This window comes from Gastrolobium bilobum, unplaced genomic scaffold (genome assembly GCF_033153095.1).
Source record: "Gastrolobium bilobum isolate Gb01-03AN ecotype WA unplaced genomic scaffold, APGP_CSIRO_Gbil_v1 utg3223, whole genome shotgun sequence".
NCBI lineage: Eukaryota > Viridiplantae > Streptophyta > Magnoliopsida > Fabales > Fabaceae > Gastrolobium > Gastrolobium bilobum.
Window position 1 is genome coordinate 232596 of NW_026897393.1, and position 20154 is coordinate 252749.

Here is a 20154-nt window from a genome sequence, read left to right on the forward strand (position 1 = left end):
AAGTTGAGTAAACGGATGCCCTTAACTCACGTTCAATCTTAAGGTTATTATTTAATCTAACCACAGAATGAATGTCATTGTGCTTTATGCGGTTAACGATAATAAACTTTACAAAATGATTATTTTAGATAATTTTCTTTTTTAATTAGTCCAATCCATTAAACTGGATTATTTTTTTAATATCTATCTATCAAATTTGATCATGACTCGATTGAATTTTTTTAATAATTATATAATATATCCCAAATAGATTAATAGCTTATTATTTATTCGTCTTGTGACCCAAACCAAAATTCATCCATTTACAATTCCTAACATTCCTTTCTGGCTCTCTTTTTTTGGTACAATCCTTTCTGGCTCTTTAGTTAAACTAGTTTTTACTATTTACAACATTGGTTGAGGTCTTACATTCCAATGCAAAGCCAAATAAGAAAACAAAGGGAGGAAATACCAACGCGAGCCAAAAATAACAAACTACTATATTCCAAATTAGCTGTAAAGACAAAGCACTATCTACAACACGAGATTGAATTCATTATTCAACACAAAATTTATGCTGAGGTCTTACTTTTATTAGAAAGCAATCATTTGCATGGCGCATGATGCGAAAATTCCCAAGATGGCTGGGCAGTACCTGACAAAGGCACCCCCAAATTCAACACATCCCTTAACCATTTAATCCTATTTACAAGTTCCTCCAAATCCAAAATTGCAGCATCTATCGTATTGGAAGACATGGAATTCAGACAAAGGCTTCCGTTGCTTCTCATCTTCTTTGTGGGGTTCTCATCATTATATCCACTATTTATGGTAGCCCTTTCCAAATTCTCAATTGATGCGCCCATAATACCACTATCTGAAAAACAAGTTCTTTCAACTTTATTGTCAGTCCCGCCAATCTCCCTACCATTTCTAGCAATGTTGCATTGCTTTCTCCTTGCCATGGATCCATCTTGAGAGTCCAAGAGACCCTCAAAATTTTGAGACGAATGAAAAGAATATGTCCTTACTGTAGGGTGATCAACCTGCACTGCTACATCTGTAGCATGGGTGTTCACAATAACCCCTGGAATAACAAAAAAGGTTGAGGTTAAACAGCAAAAATTACTAAACAATTTTGTCCCCAAAAGTAAAGTACTTAGTAAAAACACGAGAATTGCATGACAAAAGGCATGTTCCAAAAAGAACACTGAAGAAGTATTCGACCTCCAATCTCTTCAAATCTTCAAGTGTATGTTTGGAATCACTAATATTAGGAATCAATTTGATTTATAAATGAAATATTATTTCTGTTAAGAAATAAATTCCAACAAAAAACTTGACCTTGGAACAAGTTTCAGATTTCAAAATGGGCTTGTAGAAGGAACCTGTTATGAACTAAAGAGTTTGATGAATTTAATGCAAGAAATTAGAGAAAATGATAAAAGTCAACCATATAACTATCTCCAGAATCGTGCGATCTGGAATTTTCTTGAAATTCGTAGAAAATTATAGAAGAAAAGGCTCTTGGAATACATAAAATATGTCTCATAATATCTTTATGGTATCTTAGAATAATTTCTCATATCTTATATGATCTCTTAGGAATAATTTCCTTATTTATTGATACTTCATACTTTAGCTCCTTATTTCATTATGACATGTAATTTAATATTAATATAAATAGGAATAAGTGCATTGGAGTTTGTATCACATTATAACACACAAATCAATATCAATTTTAGATTATTCAGTTCTTATTTCCTCTTTTCTCCCTTCCTACCTAAAGAGTGTACTTCCTTCAGTATAAGGCAAAAGTTTTTTGTCTTCAAGAATTTTGTTGCACTACTTGAGACTCAATTCTCTGCCAATCTAAAATTCTTGAGATCTGATTGTGAATTTTAGTGGTAATAAGAACCTTACCACATCTCTTACTTACTCTGATGACTTGTCTGCCATTATATCAGGGAAGTCTTGGACAATCCGGTCATCTCTTTTCCTTACATTTCTACATATCTTCAGGTGGCTAATGATTTCACCAAATCTATGACTAGACAGTGGCATCAGTTTCTTGTTGGCAAATTGTTCAGAGTATAGCGCAGGCTGTTACATTTTTATTAATGTAACATGTTTATTATCTGTTTACAGTAAGGTTTATAATTTTTTCTTATCATGTATAAATCCTAGTTTTCAGGGAATTATAATTTAGACTTTAGAAGATCTCCATAATCTCTCCTTCCCTTGTAAAGCATTTGACTTACTGTCTATTTAATGAGAATTGTAAGAGAGAAAATCAGTATTTCCCAAAAAGCTCTTCTGATATCTTGACACATTCAACCTCGAAATTGATGGTAAAAAAAGAAACGTATCCTAGATAAAAGAAACTTCCAAGAACACACGAGTGATGAGTGGCCATGTCCGATGTTTGAAATCCATTCATTCCGCTGTAAATCATACTTCCTCTAAATGAAATGGTACCAAAATTCACAAAGCAGTCTCACTAGGACAAAGCCCCAGCAATTAGCAGGCAAAACAAAAGTCCTCAGACATCAAATTCCGAGAACAACCCCCTCTCCTCCTTGTTAGGCTTGCAATAAACTTTCCAACTAACAAGGGATCTACACTTGGTTCCCCCCACACCAAACCAATGAAGGTTCCTCATATTTCTCATAAGGGTTTGAGCCAAACCAGCCGGTAAGCAAAAAAGGAGAGATAATAAATGGAAATGTTGAATAAACAGACTTGTATAAGGGTAACAGAACCACACAAGAATAAAACAGCTCCCTTCCGATGGAACCCAGAAAAATACAATACTGAATTCATTAACAATGGAGGTATAGCCTCTATTTGCATACACTAATTCAATATAAAATGCAGAAAATAAACCCAAAAGAAACCTCAACTCCCCCTTAAACCAATAGATTACAGACCTAGGCTCAAGAGTTCCCTAGAGGTCTCCCACTTTCCTCACTAACCAATTCTAAATTCATGCATACTAACACTACGCACACTGCCAACCTTTTATTCTACTTGCAGAATATTCTAGAATAACTAACTAATGGCCTACTCACTTTTAGGCACATCAATACTCCCCCTTCAAAACTCACCTTGTCCTCAAGGTGAAGAAAGAGGATAAGGGGTGTGATTGAACTTCCACCAGGATCTCATTGCTTGAAACAAATTCCCCTAATTATACTTGAAGCTAACACGTTGCTTTTGTATCCAGTTGCACCATTGCAAATTTTTGTGCCTTTGTTGTCTTCTAATGCTAAGTTTTCTTCCGCATATTTGGCCACAAAACAAGCTTTGTTTTCTTTGGCATTTCTTATCACTGAACCAGCTTTGTTTTCTTTGGAAGTTCTGGCCATGCAATAAAGCCTAATTGAAGCATCATTAACCTCTTTGGGCCCATGCAGCTCTTGGGCCTTTATTTATTTTAGGACCCAATTATTAAATTTTATCACAAGTTTTGCTTGGTCCTATATATCTGCTGAAGTAATTTGAATTGATTGGATAAAGCCAATTTTGCTTCCTGTCAACCACCATATCTTTTGGGCCAAGCCCAAAATGTTAAAATGGAAACCCATATGGCAGAATTCCAAGTCTTCCCTTCCTCTCTTTCCATCTCCTTCAACCCACTCAATTAACGTACGATGAATGGTCCTATGCTTCCATTCGATCCCTCCATCATCCAGCGGCCACTTCTATTGCAAATTCTCGAGAATCAAACTGCCGTCTGTCGCTTGTGGACTTGCTGTGAGCGACTGCAGTATAACCTTCTTCTTTATGCCTTTTTTTTACATTGCTGATCTATTTCTTCTACACCTTCTTCGTCTTCTTCGTCTTCTTTGGGTTGTCCCTGGTCAAGCACGTCTGGCCAGCAGCATGTCTGCGTCAGTGATCTTCTCCGGTGAGCAGCAAAACCAAAGGCCTGAACTGCTTGTGCCGCCACCCTTGTCTCTGTTCGTGGTCTTTGCCACTGTTCGCGCACAGTGTCCCTGTTGGTTCCAGATCTGTTCGCGCACAATGTCCCTGTTGGTTCCAGATCTGTTCGCGCACGGTATCCTTGTATCAGATCTGACTTCGTCTTCTTTTTCAACCACTGATCTTTCTTCTTCTCGTTCTTCGTCAAACTCCTGCACTTCACCTTCTTCGTTTCCTATGCATCCTGTTATTTCCTCTTCTTTTTCTTCTTCTTTTTCTTTGTCGGTTTCTTCTGCGATTATTTCTGCCTCTTCTTCTTCGATAAGTTTTCCGTCTTCTTTTGCTGCGCTTCCACTTTTTTCTTCTTCTGCTTCCACTTCCACTTCTGATTTCTCCTCTTTTTCCGCTTTTGCTTCAGTTTCTTCTTCGATTTTTTTAAAACATTATGACTTCCATCTTCTCGTATTCAAGTCTCCGTGTTTTCATCCACTCAATTGTTTTATCCAACACCTTCATCATTTTTTCTAAACCTTCCCTACACTCACTGATTTCTACCATTTTTTTTCTAGATCTGGACCAGAAACACCCCCTAGATCGGACGTGCTCTGATACCAAATTGATGGAACCCAGAAAAATACAATACTGAATTCATTAACAATGGAGACATAGCCTCTTTTTACATACACTAATACAATATAAAATGCAGAAAATAAACCCCAAAGAAACCACAACTCCCCCTTAAACCAACAGACCTAGGCTAGAGGTCTCCCAATTTTCCCACTAACCAATTCTGAATTCATGCATACTCACACTACACACATTGCCTACCTTTTATCCTACTTGCAGAATATTCTAAAATAACTAACTAATGGTCCACTCACTTTTAGGCCCATCACCTTCCAACCAACCAAGCATTTGGATACAGTTTGAATTACTGGATCCCAAAACAAAAATGGGCCAACAATGATCATCTTAAGAAACAAATAAATGGGAGCTCATTGCATAATTTAACAACGAGCCAAAGAAGCAAGGAAGGAAAGGATCCTGTCATCCACATTTATACCCACCATTTTCCCTTAGCCAAATTAATCTTCAAATCAGAAACAACCCTGCAGTTTTCACCTTGGTTGCACACTTAGTAAACCAAGGCCAACAAATATTTGATTCCAAGGCAAGAAATCAAAACCATATATTTTAATTCTGTTTTACCTGAATTTGCCGGTTTCATTATACGAACACAAGGACGCCTGCATCCATCCTCCTGCAACTTTTGCAAGAAAATGAAGCGTTGATAATGCAAACTGAGATATGTAAATGATCTTTTAACATAAACAAACTTCAAGCATAGCAGCACAACCATCTACAGTATCAAGACAAGCAATTAATTGAAACAAGGATTGTGATACTCTTCAATATTTGAAACCAATGATATCATGACAGCAAAATTTTCAAGACACAATGATTAGTGGAGGTGTAAGTTTGTTTTCATTTTCAAGTAGCCAATCTCAGCTGGTGGGAAAAGGCTTTTGTTGTTGCTGTTGTTGATCTGCACATTTTCTCATTATTTAAAAAATATGTTTTATTCAAATCAGGAATTTGTTCTCATTTTCTTTACATCTACCCATAAGACCATATAACCCAATCAGCCATTGATCCTAATATTCCACTATTTTCCATTATGTGTTAATGGAAGATTGCAATTAAACCTTACGTGTCTTCAACCTTGCTAAACATTCAGGGTAGCTTATAAATGTCCAAGCATCGTTTAAACTAGGAAAAGAAGCAATCTGTGTGATTTTGAGATTTGGGATAACCCTGACACAATTCAAATCAAAATAAAGCAGCTTTAGTTCTAGTTAAGAAAAAATGTCGTAACTGTGATAAGCTGCTTCTTTTTTTGTCATTTCCAAAACACTGAATGATAGATGATGTTTAGAAGATCAATATCTTGTAATATCATTGTTAGAGAAATATAATATTGTTGTAAATAATAATAATTGTTTATTTATTTTCATTCTAGAATCTTCTTTGGGCTTAGGACATTAGGTTATTTAGTCTCTTTAAATAGAGAGCAATTGTACAGATGTAATACACAATTTTATCAATAAGACTATCTCTTTTTTCAACTTGGTATCAGAGCTCTCGATCCTAAGGGCTCTGCTTCCGCAACGGCCGCCTTTAGAGCAGAATCCTATTTGTTAGCCTCTTGCCGCCACTAGCCGTCAACGAAAAAAAATTTCGGAGACCTTTTGGACCAAGAGGACCACTTTTTGACTCCATTCTTCTTTGGTCTCATTCCAATGAGCTCTTTTGCTACAAATCTCTATATGCAACTTATTGTCATATAATAAGCCTCTACCACTGAAAACTATTGATAGTAGTAAAGGACTAAAGACCTATCACAAATAGGACATGACCTAGGTCACGCATGTGTTTTTTATTTTTCTGGGATTTTTTATTTTTCTGGGATTGAATAAATGAAGGAAGAAGAAAACTACTAGGCCCGTGACACCGTGTATACAAGATGGAAATTTGGGAAGACAGTTCCCAACTTGGATGGTGCAAGTCTCTTCATAATCAGATAATTAAGCTAGAATACAAGGAAGTACAATATAGTATAGGGGATCTGCAAATGACACATTGAACTTAGACATATATACTAATTATCAACACTTACAAAATGTAAGGAACCAAACTAAAAATTGACACTTTCAACTTATATGCAAGAAATATCATATTATATATGAATAGAGATAATTTTGGCACAAAATTTAACTAGAAAATATATGCATACATACCAAAATAAAAAATAAATAGAAAGACAAGTCAAATTATAGGATTATAAGTACACACCGTAGGCAGAGGCACTGTCCAACCTTTTTCTGGGCACCAGTCCAAGGATGGGCGCAGGTCCTTGCTTAAAGCTTCGTAAGATGACCCTTCACCCAGTGGAGGAGGAAGTAAATCGATCTAGAAAGGCAATTAAACACGTGAGACATTAAGTATGAATGTATGATAGTCTGATACAAACCAACCACTGATGTACTGAATTAAAGGAAATAACACAGCAATATGGATCTGAATATTCTACTTTTATATATGGAAATAACAACGATTACACAAAGACTCGTTTACAACTATCTTGTAGAAAACAGGAAATTACAGTGACAGAAAGAAATTACAATAACCAGAAAGAAATCACAATGCAAGGAAAAGTAAGATAGTGTGGGTCACATATGAGAGGTTCCACTCTCTCCCAATCCCACAAAGGGCCCAAGCAATTGCCAAAGATTTCATATCCCCCTTACACCAATGCACACTACCCTATTTAACAAACTCTCCAATTCTGTTATCCACATCAGCCACGTCAGCTAGGCTGGATCAATTCCACTCTTTGCATGTGTTGCACCTTCTAACATAATACCCTTTTGCTAATTAGGATCGTATCAATACTCCCCCCCTAACAATCACCTTGTCCTCAAGGTGATGATCATTTTCCGGGATCCCATTGCTTGAAATATAATGGCCAGCTAATGCACGAGGCTACGTAACCTCCACCACCGGGATCCCACTGTGTGAAAAATATAGGCCAATGGATACCTAAAACATAAGAGTGCCCACCAGGGTCCCACTCTGCTTCTGCACTTGAAAGCTTATTTGCAAATTTGTAAATAAGTGTCTCTGCCTTTGTTTTCACAAAGCAAGTAACACGAGCTTCCAATATCAGATTTTCATTAGTAGACTCAACACCCTCATCAAGTTGATGAAAAGAATTAACGACAATGGAAAATTGCTTTGCTTCAAACAAATCCAGCCCCTGTTTCACATAATCTAACAATGCCCATTCTTGTTCTTCACCCCTTCCAAAATTTCCAGAAAATCCAGCATTCAAAATATTCTGTTTTTCACCATGAATTATGCAAAATCTGTTTTGACATTGTTCCAAGATGTCAAGAGCATATTCCCTACAAAATTCCACAAATTTAACCATAGTTTTATCTCCACTTGAAGAACCAGCCTCCAATTCTTCATGGGTCACATCTCCTTGTAATTTAATGAACCTATAATGATCAAATCGAAGCTTCCCAAGGTAAGATGCAACTACTTCAGTGTTTATCCTGCCCAGACCCACCCGACAATTGAAAACAAAAGTAGTATCCTTTGTAGCAAAGACGACGTTATTCTCTTAAGCGTCAACATTAGCACTTGCAGTCTTGATGAGAGTCCCATCAACTTCTAGGGTATTGCTAGCAATTCTCAAGTTCGATGGGTCTAAACTTATGTTTTGGGGCTTGAGTAAGCCCGGCCCAATATCATCGTTAACATAAAAAAGACTTATGTACCTGTGTTGGTCCAGAATGTTTTGGGCCTGCTCCATTATGCTAGCAAACTGGCCCATATCTCCTAAGCCTTTCACTGACCTAATTTGTTCCTCTCTTATTTGTGGTATCGGCGAAGCCTTCTCCCCTTCCACATGAGGGTTCACTTTCGGTGGGTCAGATCCCGTTGGTGGGTCAGCCACCTCTTCCTGTGATGGTGGCACCACCGGTTCCCTTGCGCTCTTTAAATCCGGTGGTTCCGGCCAAGGCGGTGGGTCGTCCGCCGTCGTCGTTGGTGGCAGCGCTGCTGGTACCCGCGCACATGGAAAAATCTTCTCAACCTCCAACTCCCCATGGTCTTCGTTTATATTTTTTGTTTGGCCCAAACTGAGGAACATCTTGTTGGTATTGTGAACTCTAATAAATTCTGAAATCTCTATAACTTGATGATGTCTCTCCGGAGGGTCGTCTTCACTGTTTCCAATTGGAACGTGCGTTTCCTCTGATTTTTCTCTGCATGTTACTCCTTGCATGATCTCGGTCTCCTCCAACCAAATTTCTTTTGGCAACTCTATTTCTGGTTGTGGAAGTTCTGATTCGACCTCCATATTTTGAACTTGTTCAATTTTTTGCACCTTCTCTAATTTCGCAGATTCTGGATCTGCATGTTTGAGCAGCCCCTGAACCTCCTCTCTCATCTTTTCATCACCTTCGATCATCTCCTCCTTCAACGTTTTATTTTCTGGTTCTGGTTCATCATCTACAAAACAAATTTCTGGTTGGAATTCGTTGAAGAATGCTTTTAAAAATATCCACCAGCTAGCTCTTGGGTTTTGCCAGATCCAGAATCGATACCAAATGCGAGCTTCACCAGTGAACCGCTTCACAACTTCCTTTTGCTTTTCATTATCTGAAATTCCATATGCCTTAAAATACTTCTCAGCCTGGATTAACCATCCCCACGCATCTTCTACACCAGAAAATATAGGAATTCTGGTTTTGCGAAATTGCTTTTCCATTTTTATTTTATTTTTCAAAGCTCCCTAGATCAGAGAGCTCTGATACCAATTGATACAGACCAACCACTGATGTACTGAAATAAAGGAAATAACACAGCAATATGGATCTGAATATTCTACTTTTATATATGGAAATAACAACGATTACACAAAGACTCGTTTACAACTATCTTGTAGAAAACAGGAAATTACAGTGATAGAAAGAAATTACAATAACCAGAAAGAAATCACAATGCAAGGAAAAGTAAGATAGTGTGGGACACATATGAGAGGTTCCACTCTCTCCCAATCCCAAAAAGGGCCCAAGCAATTGCCAAAGATTTCAGATCCCCCTTACACCAATGCACACTACCCTATTTAACAATCTCTCCAATTCTGTTATCCACATCAGCCACGTCAGCTAGGCTGGATCAATTCCACTCTTTGCATGTGTTGCACCTTCTAACATAATACCCTTTTGCTAACTAGGATCGTATCATAGTCACATAATCCTAAATTACCCAACACAACTATGGTTTAATACACGAGATTTAAAAGTAAAGTTCTATAAAAACAAAGAATAGGAAGCCCTATTAGTGTAGGTGTAATCCAGATGCGTAACAAAGGATCAATTCCCTAAATAGAATCATCAAATGAGTGGGAATATTGCGAGATGAAGAATTTAGATGAATGTGGGTAGCAAATCAACACAGCCATCGAAGGAAGTGGCCGACCCACCATCATTACCCGAACCACCACCGAACTGGAACCTTCGCAAGACGAAAGAGGAGCTTCTTTGGCACGACTCTAAACAAAATAAGAAATAAACAAAATAAAATGGCAAATGCGGGACAAATTACAGAGATGGAGTCAATTCACTGACATGATGAGCTATCAGGCCCGAACCTTTATCAATTCATTCCAAACTCGAACAATTGGTTTCTTTACCTCTGTTTTAGGGAGAGATTAGGCCGTGAATTTATCTGACCTAGTTAAGCCCAAAACAACAATTAGTTTCAATCAAGCAAGCCTAGGAACCTTCATGAATAACAATACAAATATTCCTACACTCTCGTTCCTTCACTTGCTTCATTTGTTGTTGTGCGAACTGGAGAAACAAAGGATTCACCAAAGAGGACACCAGAGTAGACATCAAATGCTTATTATTAAGATGGGGTGAGAGCGTAAAGAACAAGGTTGCTTGCAATGGAAATTTTACCCGTATGATCTTGATGGGTAATGAGACCCTTTATACGACCCACAACAGATCTGCCTGTCTACTTGTTCATGCTTTTCAACAAAAACCAGAAGGTGGGGCCCACCTCCAAGATGAACTTCAGCTAGTTTTACGCAAACAAGAAGGTTCTTGACATAACGTTGAAAGCAAAGGAGCTCATTTGTTAGTGGTGGCCAGCCACAATCAGAACCTTCCCCCATTGTGGTAGGCAATAATTGCATTTTGAAGGAGACCATTGGAACATGTGGCGCATAGTGAACACAGTTGCAAAGAAAGATAGGTTGCAGGAGGCACTAGATTATGTTTGGGGTTGTTAGAATAAGATTACGATCGTATCTGTAAACATTCTTTCTCTTATTTAGGATTTGGGTTAGATCTGTCATGTCAGCAAGAGAAGCACACACGCTCCTCCTTTGCCAGACGAGTCAATAAACGAACTGATGCTTCCATTTCAATTATTCATTTAGATATTTGGGGTCCAAGTCGTAGTTTGTCTGTTTTTGGGTTTCGGTATTTTGTTACTTTTATTGATCATTATTCCCATTGTACCTGGAATTATTTAATGAAGAATCACTGAGTTATTCCCTATTTAAAAAAAAATTCTGCCGAGATTCATACTCAATTTGGGGCTTCTATTCGTATTTTACGTAGTGATAATGCTAAGTAATATGTTTTTATTGATTTTTCTAATTTTTTAACCACACAGAGTACTTTACACCAAACTACTTGTCCTCACACTCCATAACAAAATGGAGTGGCCGAATGTAAAAACAAACATCTCATTGAAACTGCTCGAACTCTTCTCTTCACTTCTAGGCCGATGCAGTCCTTGCGTCTTGTTTTCTCATCAACCGCACGCCTTCATCTGTGCTTAAAATGACATTCCCTATAACTTGTTGCTTCCAGACTCTCCTCTCTATCCTCTATCCCCACATGTCTTTGGTTGTACCAGTTTTGTTCATGATCTCACTCCTGGTAAGAACAAGTTAACATCCAAAACTTTTAAGCGTATTTTTCTAGGTTATTCTCTTCTTCAAAAGGGTTATTATTGTTATTCTCATGATCTTAAGCGTTATCTTGTTTCACTAATGTCACTTTTCTTGATCAACAACCCTTTCATTTTATCCCATCTCAGTTGTCACAGGTTGATCATGTTCTTCCCGTTCCTTTCCTTGACTTGTCTTTACCAGCTGCAGGTGATTCTATCCCAGAGGAGCAACCTATTGTTTCCAAACCTGAGGACCTTTCTTTTCTCACATATCAACGTCGTAAGACTGTCCCTCCTGTGGACTTGACTCTGGCTGACTCATCGCCCTCTCTTGTTGGTTCTTCCCCTCCGACTCCTTCATCAAAGGCTTTTCCTATTGCCTAAAGAAAATATATATGTACTACTCGTAACCCTTATCCTCTCTATACTTTTTTGACCTATGATCGCCTCTCTACTCCTCATTTCACCTTTGTTTCTAGTCTTTCTTCTATTTCTATTCCTAAAACCATAGGTGAAGCACTTTCCCATCCAGGGTGGCGCCAAGCGATGCTTGATAAGATGACTGCACTTCATTCCAATGGCACTTAGGATCTGGTTTCTGCTCCTCAGGAGAAGCCTATTGTTGGTTGTCGCTGGGTCTTTATTGTCAAGGTTGAGCCTGATGACCATGTTGACTGTCTCCAGGCACGCTTAGTTGCCAAGGATTTTACTCAAATTTTTGGCCTTAATTATAATGACACATTCTCTCCGGTCGCTAAGATAGCATCTGTTCGCATGTTTCTTGCCCTCGCTGCTGTTCGTCACTGGCCACTGCTTCAACTCGACATTAAAAATGTTTTTCTTCATGATGATATACAAGAGAAGTTTACATGAAGCAACCACCTGGCTTTGTTGCTCGTAACTCCTTAAATGGTCTCAAGCAATCTCCTCGGGTATGGTTCAGTCGTTTCAGCTCTGCCGTTCAGACTTTTGGCTTATTCCGCAGTAAAGTTGATCATTCTGTGTTTTATAGGTTCACATCTCCTGATAAGTGCATCTATTTGTTAGTCTATGCCGATGACATCATTCTAACTGGGAGGAATCAAGTTGGAATTCGTCAGTTAAAACAGTATTTGTTCAATCAATTTCAAACAAAGGACCTTGGTAAGCTTCATTACTTCTTAGGGATTGAGGTGGCACAGTCTACACAGGACATTTCTATCTTTTAAAGGAAGTATGCCTTAGATATCCTAGAAGAGACTGGTATATGTTGGGATGTAAACCAGTTGATACATCAATTGATCCTACTATCAAATTATTGCCCGGACAGGGGGAGCCGTTATCTGATCCTGGTCGTTATCGGAGGTTGATTGGGAAGATCAATTATCTTACTATGACTAGGTCGAACATTTCTTTTGTTGTTAGTACGGCTAGTTAGTTCCTTGACTCCCCTTGTGATTCTCATTGGGATGCTGACGTGAGAATCCTTTGGTACATCAAAGGAGCACCAGGAAAAGGCTTATTGTATTCATATCAGGGACATACAGAAATTTGTGGTTATTCAGAAGCCGATTGGGCAGAATCACCCTCAGATTGGCGCTCTACTTCATGCTGTTGTGTCTTCTTTGGAGGAAACTTAATTTCTTGGAAGAACAAGAAACAAATTGTTATTGCTCGATCTAGAGCAGAAGCTGAGTACGTGCAATGGCAATTGCTACCTGTGAGCTAATTTGGTTAAAGCAGTTATTTCAGGAGCTTTATCTTTGTGAGCAGAAACAACCCATGACACTAATTTGTGACAATCGAGCTGCACTACATATATCATCTAATCCTGAATTTTATAAGAGAACCAAATATATAGAAATCGATTGTCACTTTATTCGAGAAAAGATTCAGTCGGGAGAAATCAAAACAACATTTGTCAACTCCAATGATCAACTCGCGGATGTCTTTACTAAAGCTCTTAGAGATCCTCGAGTTGAATACATTTGTAACAAGCTAGGTGCTCACAATATATACGCACCAGCTTGAGGGGGAGTGTTAGAATAGGAAATATCATCTGCATATATTTGTATAGATTACGTTCTTATCTGTAATTATTCTTTCTCTTATTTAGGATTTGAGTTAGGTCTGGGCTTCTCACTTAAGCCCATTAGGGTTTCTATATATTGTATCTCTTTGTATCAATTTAATACACAAGATATTATTATTTCAAATTTCCATATTCTCAAGTGTGATAAAGGAGGTGTTGATTGCTAGGCCGGTGCAATGTGTTATGATCCTACAACGTTGGTGGGCAGCTTTCCTTTGGAGGAATTGAGCTACAAATTGAAAGGGGGTCAGTTCCATGGAAATTGTTAGGGGCTGGTCATGGGTGAAATGATTCAGAGTATTCTGGGTTATTATCCTTACATATTGAAGATGCCACTAAATTGTGGTGATACAAGAGATTATTTCTACACTCTGGATTTATGGCAACTGTTAGAATATTAGATATGATTAGATTTGATTAGATATGATTGGATTCTGTCTTATCCGTAAATAGTCTGACTGTATTAGGAGTCATCTTTTCTTTGCCGTGCGTCCTTCCGGTAAGACATCAAGGGCTGTAAGTCCTCTCCAGGCATCTTCTGCACGTGTCCACATCTCCAAACAGTCACCGGAGCACCATCAGCCACCGTCAGCCACTGTTCAGGCTGCCGGAGTACTTTTCCGGCGAGTTTTCAGTCTGGAACGAACGCGAACAGAACCCTCTCCTCCCGGCGACCTGCTCTGTGGAAGTCCGGCCAACATCGGAGTTGTCACGCGCCTCCAGTCTTCTCTGCGCGTGGGCTTCACGCGCCACCTTCTGCCGGCGCGTGAGCACTATTCCGGCGGCTTTTTCCGGCCGGTCTTGGACAGAAAAGCTCGTCTTCTCCTTCTCTTTCTGGATCTGTGGTTGGTTCTTTGTGGGTCTGACTTTTTGTGCGCACCTCTTCTTGATTGGTGATCAGGATCGTTTCTCTTTATTCGGTTTGTATCTTTGTGATTTGATACTATGACAGCAAACCCTCCAATTCATTCGGAGGTCAAGTCTCCATCTTCTCCTTTGAGGAATTCTCCCAATATCATCTCTACCAATATTGGGTCCATTACCTCTTCAAAATTGAAGGGATCTGTTCGAGTTTGGTTCTTTGGACAAGGATATGGGAACCATCTCACAACTAAGTCTACTGATGTCCCTAAGGAGGACAAGTCTGATTGGGAAAAGATTGACAACCAGCTTCTGAGTATCCTCTAGCAATCCATTGATCCGATTGTCTTGGATATCTTTTATTCATTTCAAACTTGCACTGAAGTGTGGGAGGAAGCAAAAAACCTCTACACTAATGATGTTCAGCAGCTCTATTTCATCATCTCTCAGTTTATGGAATTGAGCAAATCATCCGACATTCAGATGGAGACATATATTGGCAAGAGTCGCTCTTTGATGCAGGCATATTTGGATATGCTGCCTTACCCTACTGATGCTACTGCATATCGGAAACAGGTGGAACGTCTCTTTATGGTTGCCACACTTTCTGGCCTTCCCGAAGAATATGATAATGTTCGTGATACTATCTTGACTAGTGGGGAGCCTGATCTATCCATGACGTATCAGCGTCTTCTGAATTTGAATAAGAAATCTGCTCCTGCATCGTCTTCTGCTGTTGATTCTACTGCTTTAGTTTCCCGTACTGATTTTCGCGGGCATATTGGAGGTGGAGGTGGACGTGGTCGTGGTAGAGGCCCAGGAGGTCGGGGCCCAGGAGGACGTAGCCCAGGAGGTCGTGGCCCAGGAGGCCCAGGAGGTCCAGTCGGACGTGGTCAGCGACCTCGTTGTCATTACTTTCAGCAACTTGGTCATTATGAGGAACGCTGCTACACCAAGTATTCTCACATGCGACCTTCTTTTGCTGCTAATGTAGCTCAATCGGATACTGCTTCAAATGGTTCAGTCTCTCTCTCCTCTGAAGAATATGCAGCATTCCAGGCCCTTCTCAGGAAGTCCTCTCCTCAATCTCAGGCCTCTGCTTCAGAAACTGGTAATCCTGTTGCTTGTGTTTCTCATTCTGCATCACTTGGTCCTTGGATATTTGACTCAGGTGCTACTGATCACCTCTGTGGTAATAAGGAACTCTTTTCTTCCCTTACATATTCTAATAATTTACCCTCTTTTACTCTTGCTGATGGAACTAAGGCCCCCGTTCATGGGATTGGACAAATCTGTCCAACCTCCTCATTGACCTTGACATCTGTCTATTACATTCCTCACATCCCTTATAATTTAATATCGATTAGTAAATTGATCAATTCTCTTAATTGTATTGTCACATTCTCAAACCATTCTTTTTCTGTGCAGGACCCGGGTACGGGGAAGATGATTGGAGTGGGCCGTGAGTCACGGGGTCTGTTCTACCTTGATGTGCCGAGTCCTTCAGTTGCTTGTTCTCTCACAGAATCTCCACAGCTCATCCACAGTCGTCTCGGGCATCCTAGTCTTGCGAAATTGCAGAAGATGGTTCCTCTTTTATCCGGTCTTCAAACTTTAGATTGTCAGTCATGTCAGCAAGGAAAGCACATACGCTCCTCCTTTGCTAATCGAGTCAATAAACGAGTTGATGCTCCTTTTTCAATTATTCATTCAGATGTTTGGGGTCCTAGTCGTAGTGTGTCTATTTTAGGTTTTCAGTATTTTGTCACCTTTATTGATGATTTCTCCCGTTGTACTTGGATTTATTTAATGAAAAACCGTTCTGAGTTGTTTTCTATTTATCAAAAGTTTTCTGCTGAAATTCATACTCAATTTGGTGCTTCTATTCGTATTTTACGTAGTGATAATGCTAAGGAGTATGTTTCTGTTGACTTTTTTCACTTCTTAGCCACACAGGGTACTTTACACCAAACCACTTGTCCTCACACTCCACAACAAAATGGAGTAGCTGAACGTAAGAATAGACATCTCATTGAGATTGCCAGGACTCTTCTTATTCACATGCATGTTCCTCTTCACTTCTGGGCTGATGCAGTCCTTGCTTCTTGCTTTCTCATCAACCGCATGCCTTCATCTGTGCTTAATAATGATATTCCTCATAACTTATTGTTTCCAGATGTTCCTCTCTTTCCTCTATCCCCACATGTTTTTGGTTGTACCTGTTTTGTTCATGATCTCACTCCTGGTAAGGATAAGTTAACATCCAAAGCCTTTAAATGCATTTTTCTTGGTTATTCTCGTCTTCAAAAGGGTTATCGCTGTTACTCTCCTGACCTCAAGCGTTACTTAGTTTCCGCGGATGTCACCTTTTTTGATCAACAACCTTTTAATTCTATCCCATCTCCATTGTCACAGGTTGATCATGTTCTTCCTGTTCCTTTTCTTGACTTGTCTTTGCCAGATGCAGGTGCTTCTACTCCAGATAAGCAATCACCTATTGCTCCAGTACCTATGGACCGTCCACTTCTCACTTATCAGCGTCGTAAGACAGTACCTCCAGTCGACTCGACCCCTGCTGACTCATTGCCCTCTGCAGTTGATTCTTCCCCTCCGGATCCTTCACTAGAGGCTCTTCCCATTGCTCAAAGAAAAGGTACACGTACTACTCGTAACCCTTATCCTCTTTATACCTTCTTGAGCTATGATCGCCTTTCTCCTCCTCATTTCACCTTTGTTTCTAGTCTTTCTTCTGTTTCTATTCCTAAGACCACAGGTGAAGCACTTTCCCATCCAGGATGGCGCCAAGCGATGCTTGATGAGATGACCGCACTTCATACCAATGGCACTTGGGACTTGTTTCTGCTCCTCCAGAGAAGTCTATAGTTGGTTGTCGCTGGGTGTTTACTGTGAAAGTTGGACCTGATGGCCATGTTGATCGTCTCAAGGCACGCCTAGTTGCCAAGGGTTTTACTCAAATCTTTGGCCTTGATTATAGCGATACATTCTCTCCAGTCGCTAAGATGGTGTCCGTCCGCCTATTTCTTGCCCTTGCTGCTGTTCGTCACTGGCCACTCCTTCAACTTGACATCAAAAATGCCTTTCTTCATGGTGATTTACAAGAAGTTTACATGGAGCAACCACCTGGTTTTGTTGCTCAGGGGGAGTCTGGGAAGGTATGTCGTCTTCGAAAATCCTTATATGGTCTCAAGCAGTCTCCTCGAGCATGGTTCAGTCGCTTCAGTTCTGCTGTACAGGCGTTTGGCCTAATTCGCAGTAAAGTTGACCATTCTGTATTCTATAGGATTACATCTCCTAACAAGTGCATCTATTTGTTAGTCTATGTTGATGACATCATCCTCACCGGAAGTGATCAAGACGGAATCCATCAGTTAAAACAACATTTATTCAGTGCATTTCAAACAAAGGACCTTGGGAAGCTGCGTTACTTCTTGGGAATTGAGGTGGCGCAATCTAGACAGGGCATTTCTATCTGTCAAAGGAAGTATGCCTTGGATATCCTAGAGGAGACTGGTATGTTGGGGTGTAAACCAGTTGATACACCCATGGATCCTAATGTTAAGTTATTGCCCAGACAGGGGGAGCCGTTATCTGATCCTGGACATTATCGAAGGCTGATTGGGAAGCTCAATTATCTTACTGTGACTAGGCCAGATATTTCTTTCGCTGTCAGTACGGCCAGTCAGTTCCTTGATTCCCCTTGTGATTCACATTGGGATGCTGTTGTGAGGATCCTCCAATACATCAAAGGAGCACCAGGAAAAGGTTTGTTGTATTCGGATCAGGGAAATACAGAAATTTGTGGTTACTCAGATGCCGATTGGGCAGGATCACCCTCGGACAGACGCTCTACTTCTGGTTATTGTGTCTTCTTCGGAGGAAACTTAATCTCATGAAAAAGCAAGAAACAACCTGTTGTTTCCCGATCTAGTGCAGAAGCTGAGTATCGTGCAATGGCAAATACTACCTGTGAGTTGATCTGGTTAAAGCAGTTGATTCAGGAGCTTCATCTTTGTGAACAGAAACAACCCATGACACTCATCTGTGATAATCAAGTTGCGCTACATATATCCTCTAATCCTGTTTTTCATGAGAGGACCAAACATATAGAGATTGATTGTCACTTCATTCGGGAAAAGATTCGGTCAGGAGAAATCAAGACAGCTTTTGTCAACTCGTCTAATCAACTAGCAGATGTTTTCATTAAAGCTCTTAGAGGTCCTCAGGTTGAATACATTTGTAACAAGCTTGGTGCTCATAATATATATGCACCAGCTTGAGAGGGAGTGTTAGAATATTAGATATGATTAGATTTGATTAGATATGATTGGATTCTGTCTTATCCGTAAATAGTCTGACTGTATTCTGACTGTATTAGGATTAGGATTAGGTTTGGGCCTTACACTTAAGCCCATTAGGGTCTCTATATATTGTAACTCCCTGACACAGATCAATACACAACGTATTCTTTTACATTTAACTGCAACTAAATGAATTGGCACTTTCAATCTAAATGAACCTAATTAATTATTGGCAGCTATAAAATGAGGATTCGAAGTATTTTGGCTTATTAACCTTACATATTAAAGATGTCACTAAATTGTGGTGATACAAGAGATTATTTCTTCACTGGATTTAGGGTTTTAAATGGCATGTAAGTAAGAATTGGTGGAAAAACGACATTATGCGTACTTGATTGACACTCCCACAAGAGGTCAGGTGAGCGGACTATTTGTGAAAAAAAGGATGGAGCCAAATAGACAAACTAAACCACATTCTTGGAAATTTAGGAATCGATTTGCACATTTTTTGAAGTCTCAAGACTACAGTGGACATGACTGTAAGTTGAAGGAGATATAAGTTAGAATTTTCCTTTAAAGACAAGTAAAGAAGAAAAAAAATTCCAAAAAAAAAAACTTGCAGCAACAATAAGGCACAACCAAAAGCAAACAGGGATTAAAAGGGGACAAAGAATTAAATAGAAATTTTAAAAATTATGAAATCTACTGTCCCAACAAGGACACAAAAATCTAATTTTTCATACCAAATAATTTCTAGCATTTATAGCTCATTAAAAACGTAAAATCAGATATTCAATATAAGAACACAACAAAAACTGCAAGTAAAAAATAAGAATTACCTGAACTTTACCATTTCCCAGTATTTTAGTCACCCATCCAGACCAGTAGCAACCATCTGTCCACCAATCTACCAAATCCCCAACTTTCCATCCATTATCAACAATGACTACCACTTCTGAGATGGAATTGACATCAAGCTTTTCACTTTCGTGATGGATAGTAGGAAACGAAGGTCGCACCATCAATTCCCTGTTGAAGCCCTTTGACTTGCTAATATAAGTTGGGGGCTTTTGATACAACTTGATCCAACTTAACTCTGCAAACAAGTATATTAACAATTATAACTTCAAATGAATTATTATCTTCCAACTTCTATGGTAGTTATCTTAGTTTCTTTGGGACATGAACTGTAGCATTTTAAAAGGGCTGGGATTCTGAGACATACGCTGATCTTTGGGGATTGAAGGGCTCTCTTGAGCTTGTTAGATCTTTGTAATTGACGTATATGTATAAAGTCATTTAGTGCTCTGAGAATGGAGCAAATTAGGGATAAACACTCCTATAATTAGTCACGTAATTAATCATTCACAACTATAATTATGTCCTTCTTGAGTGGTCTGCTCTAGATGCATAATTCCAGCATATTCTCTAATTTCATGACAGTATTAAAGCTCGTAT

General features: G+C 39.3%; 1 protein-coding gene across 3 annotated transcripts in view; it reads right to left on the reverse strand.

Moving 5' to 3' along the window:
* Positions 1 to 469: 469 nt before the first annotated feature.
* Positions 470 to 20154, reverse strand: part of LOC133306533 (uncharacterized) — a 33826-nt gene continuing 14141 nt past the window's right edge. For 2 of the 3 annotated variants that reach the window (XM_061506862.1, XM_061506863.1), the window contains exons 4-7: positions 19536 to 19792; positions 6757 to 6873; positions 5113 to 5170; positions 470 to 1066 (exon numbers count right to left, since the gene is read on the reverse strand). In XM_061506862.1, coding sequence (XP_061362846.1) covers positions 585 to 1066; positions 5113 to 5170; positions 6757 to 6873; positions 19536 to 19792 — 914 coding nt within the window. In that variant the 3' untranslated portion in view covers positions 470 to 584. The remainder of the gene's footprint in view (positions 1067 to 5112; positions 5171 to 6756; positions 6874 to 19535; positions 19793 to 20154) is intronic. The other variant, XM_061506864.1, reaches the window with a different exon arrangement.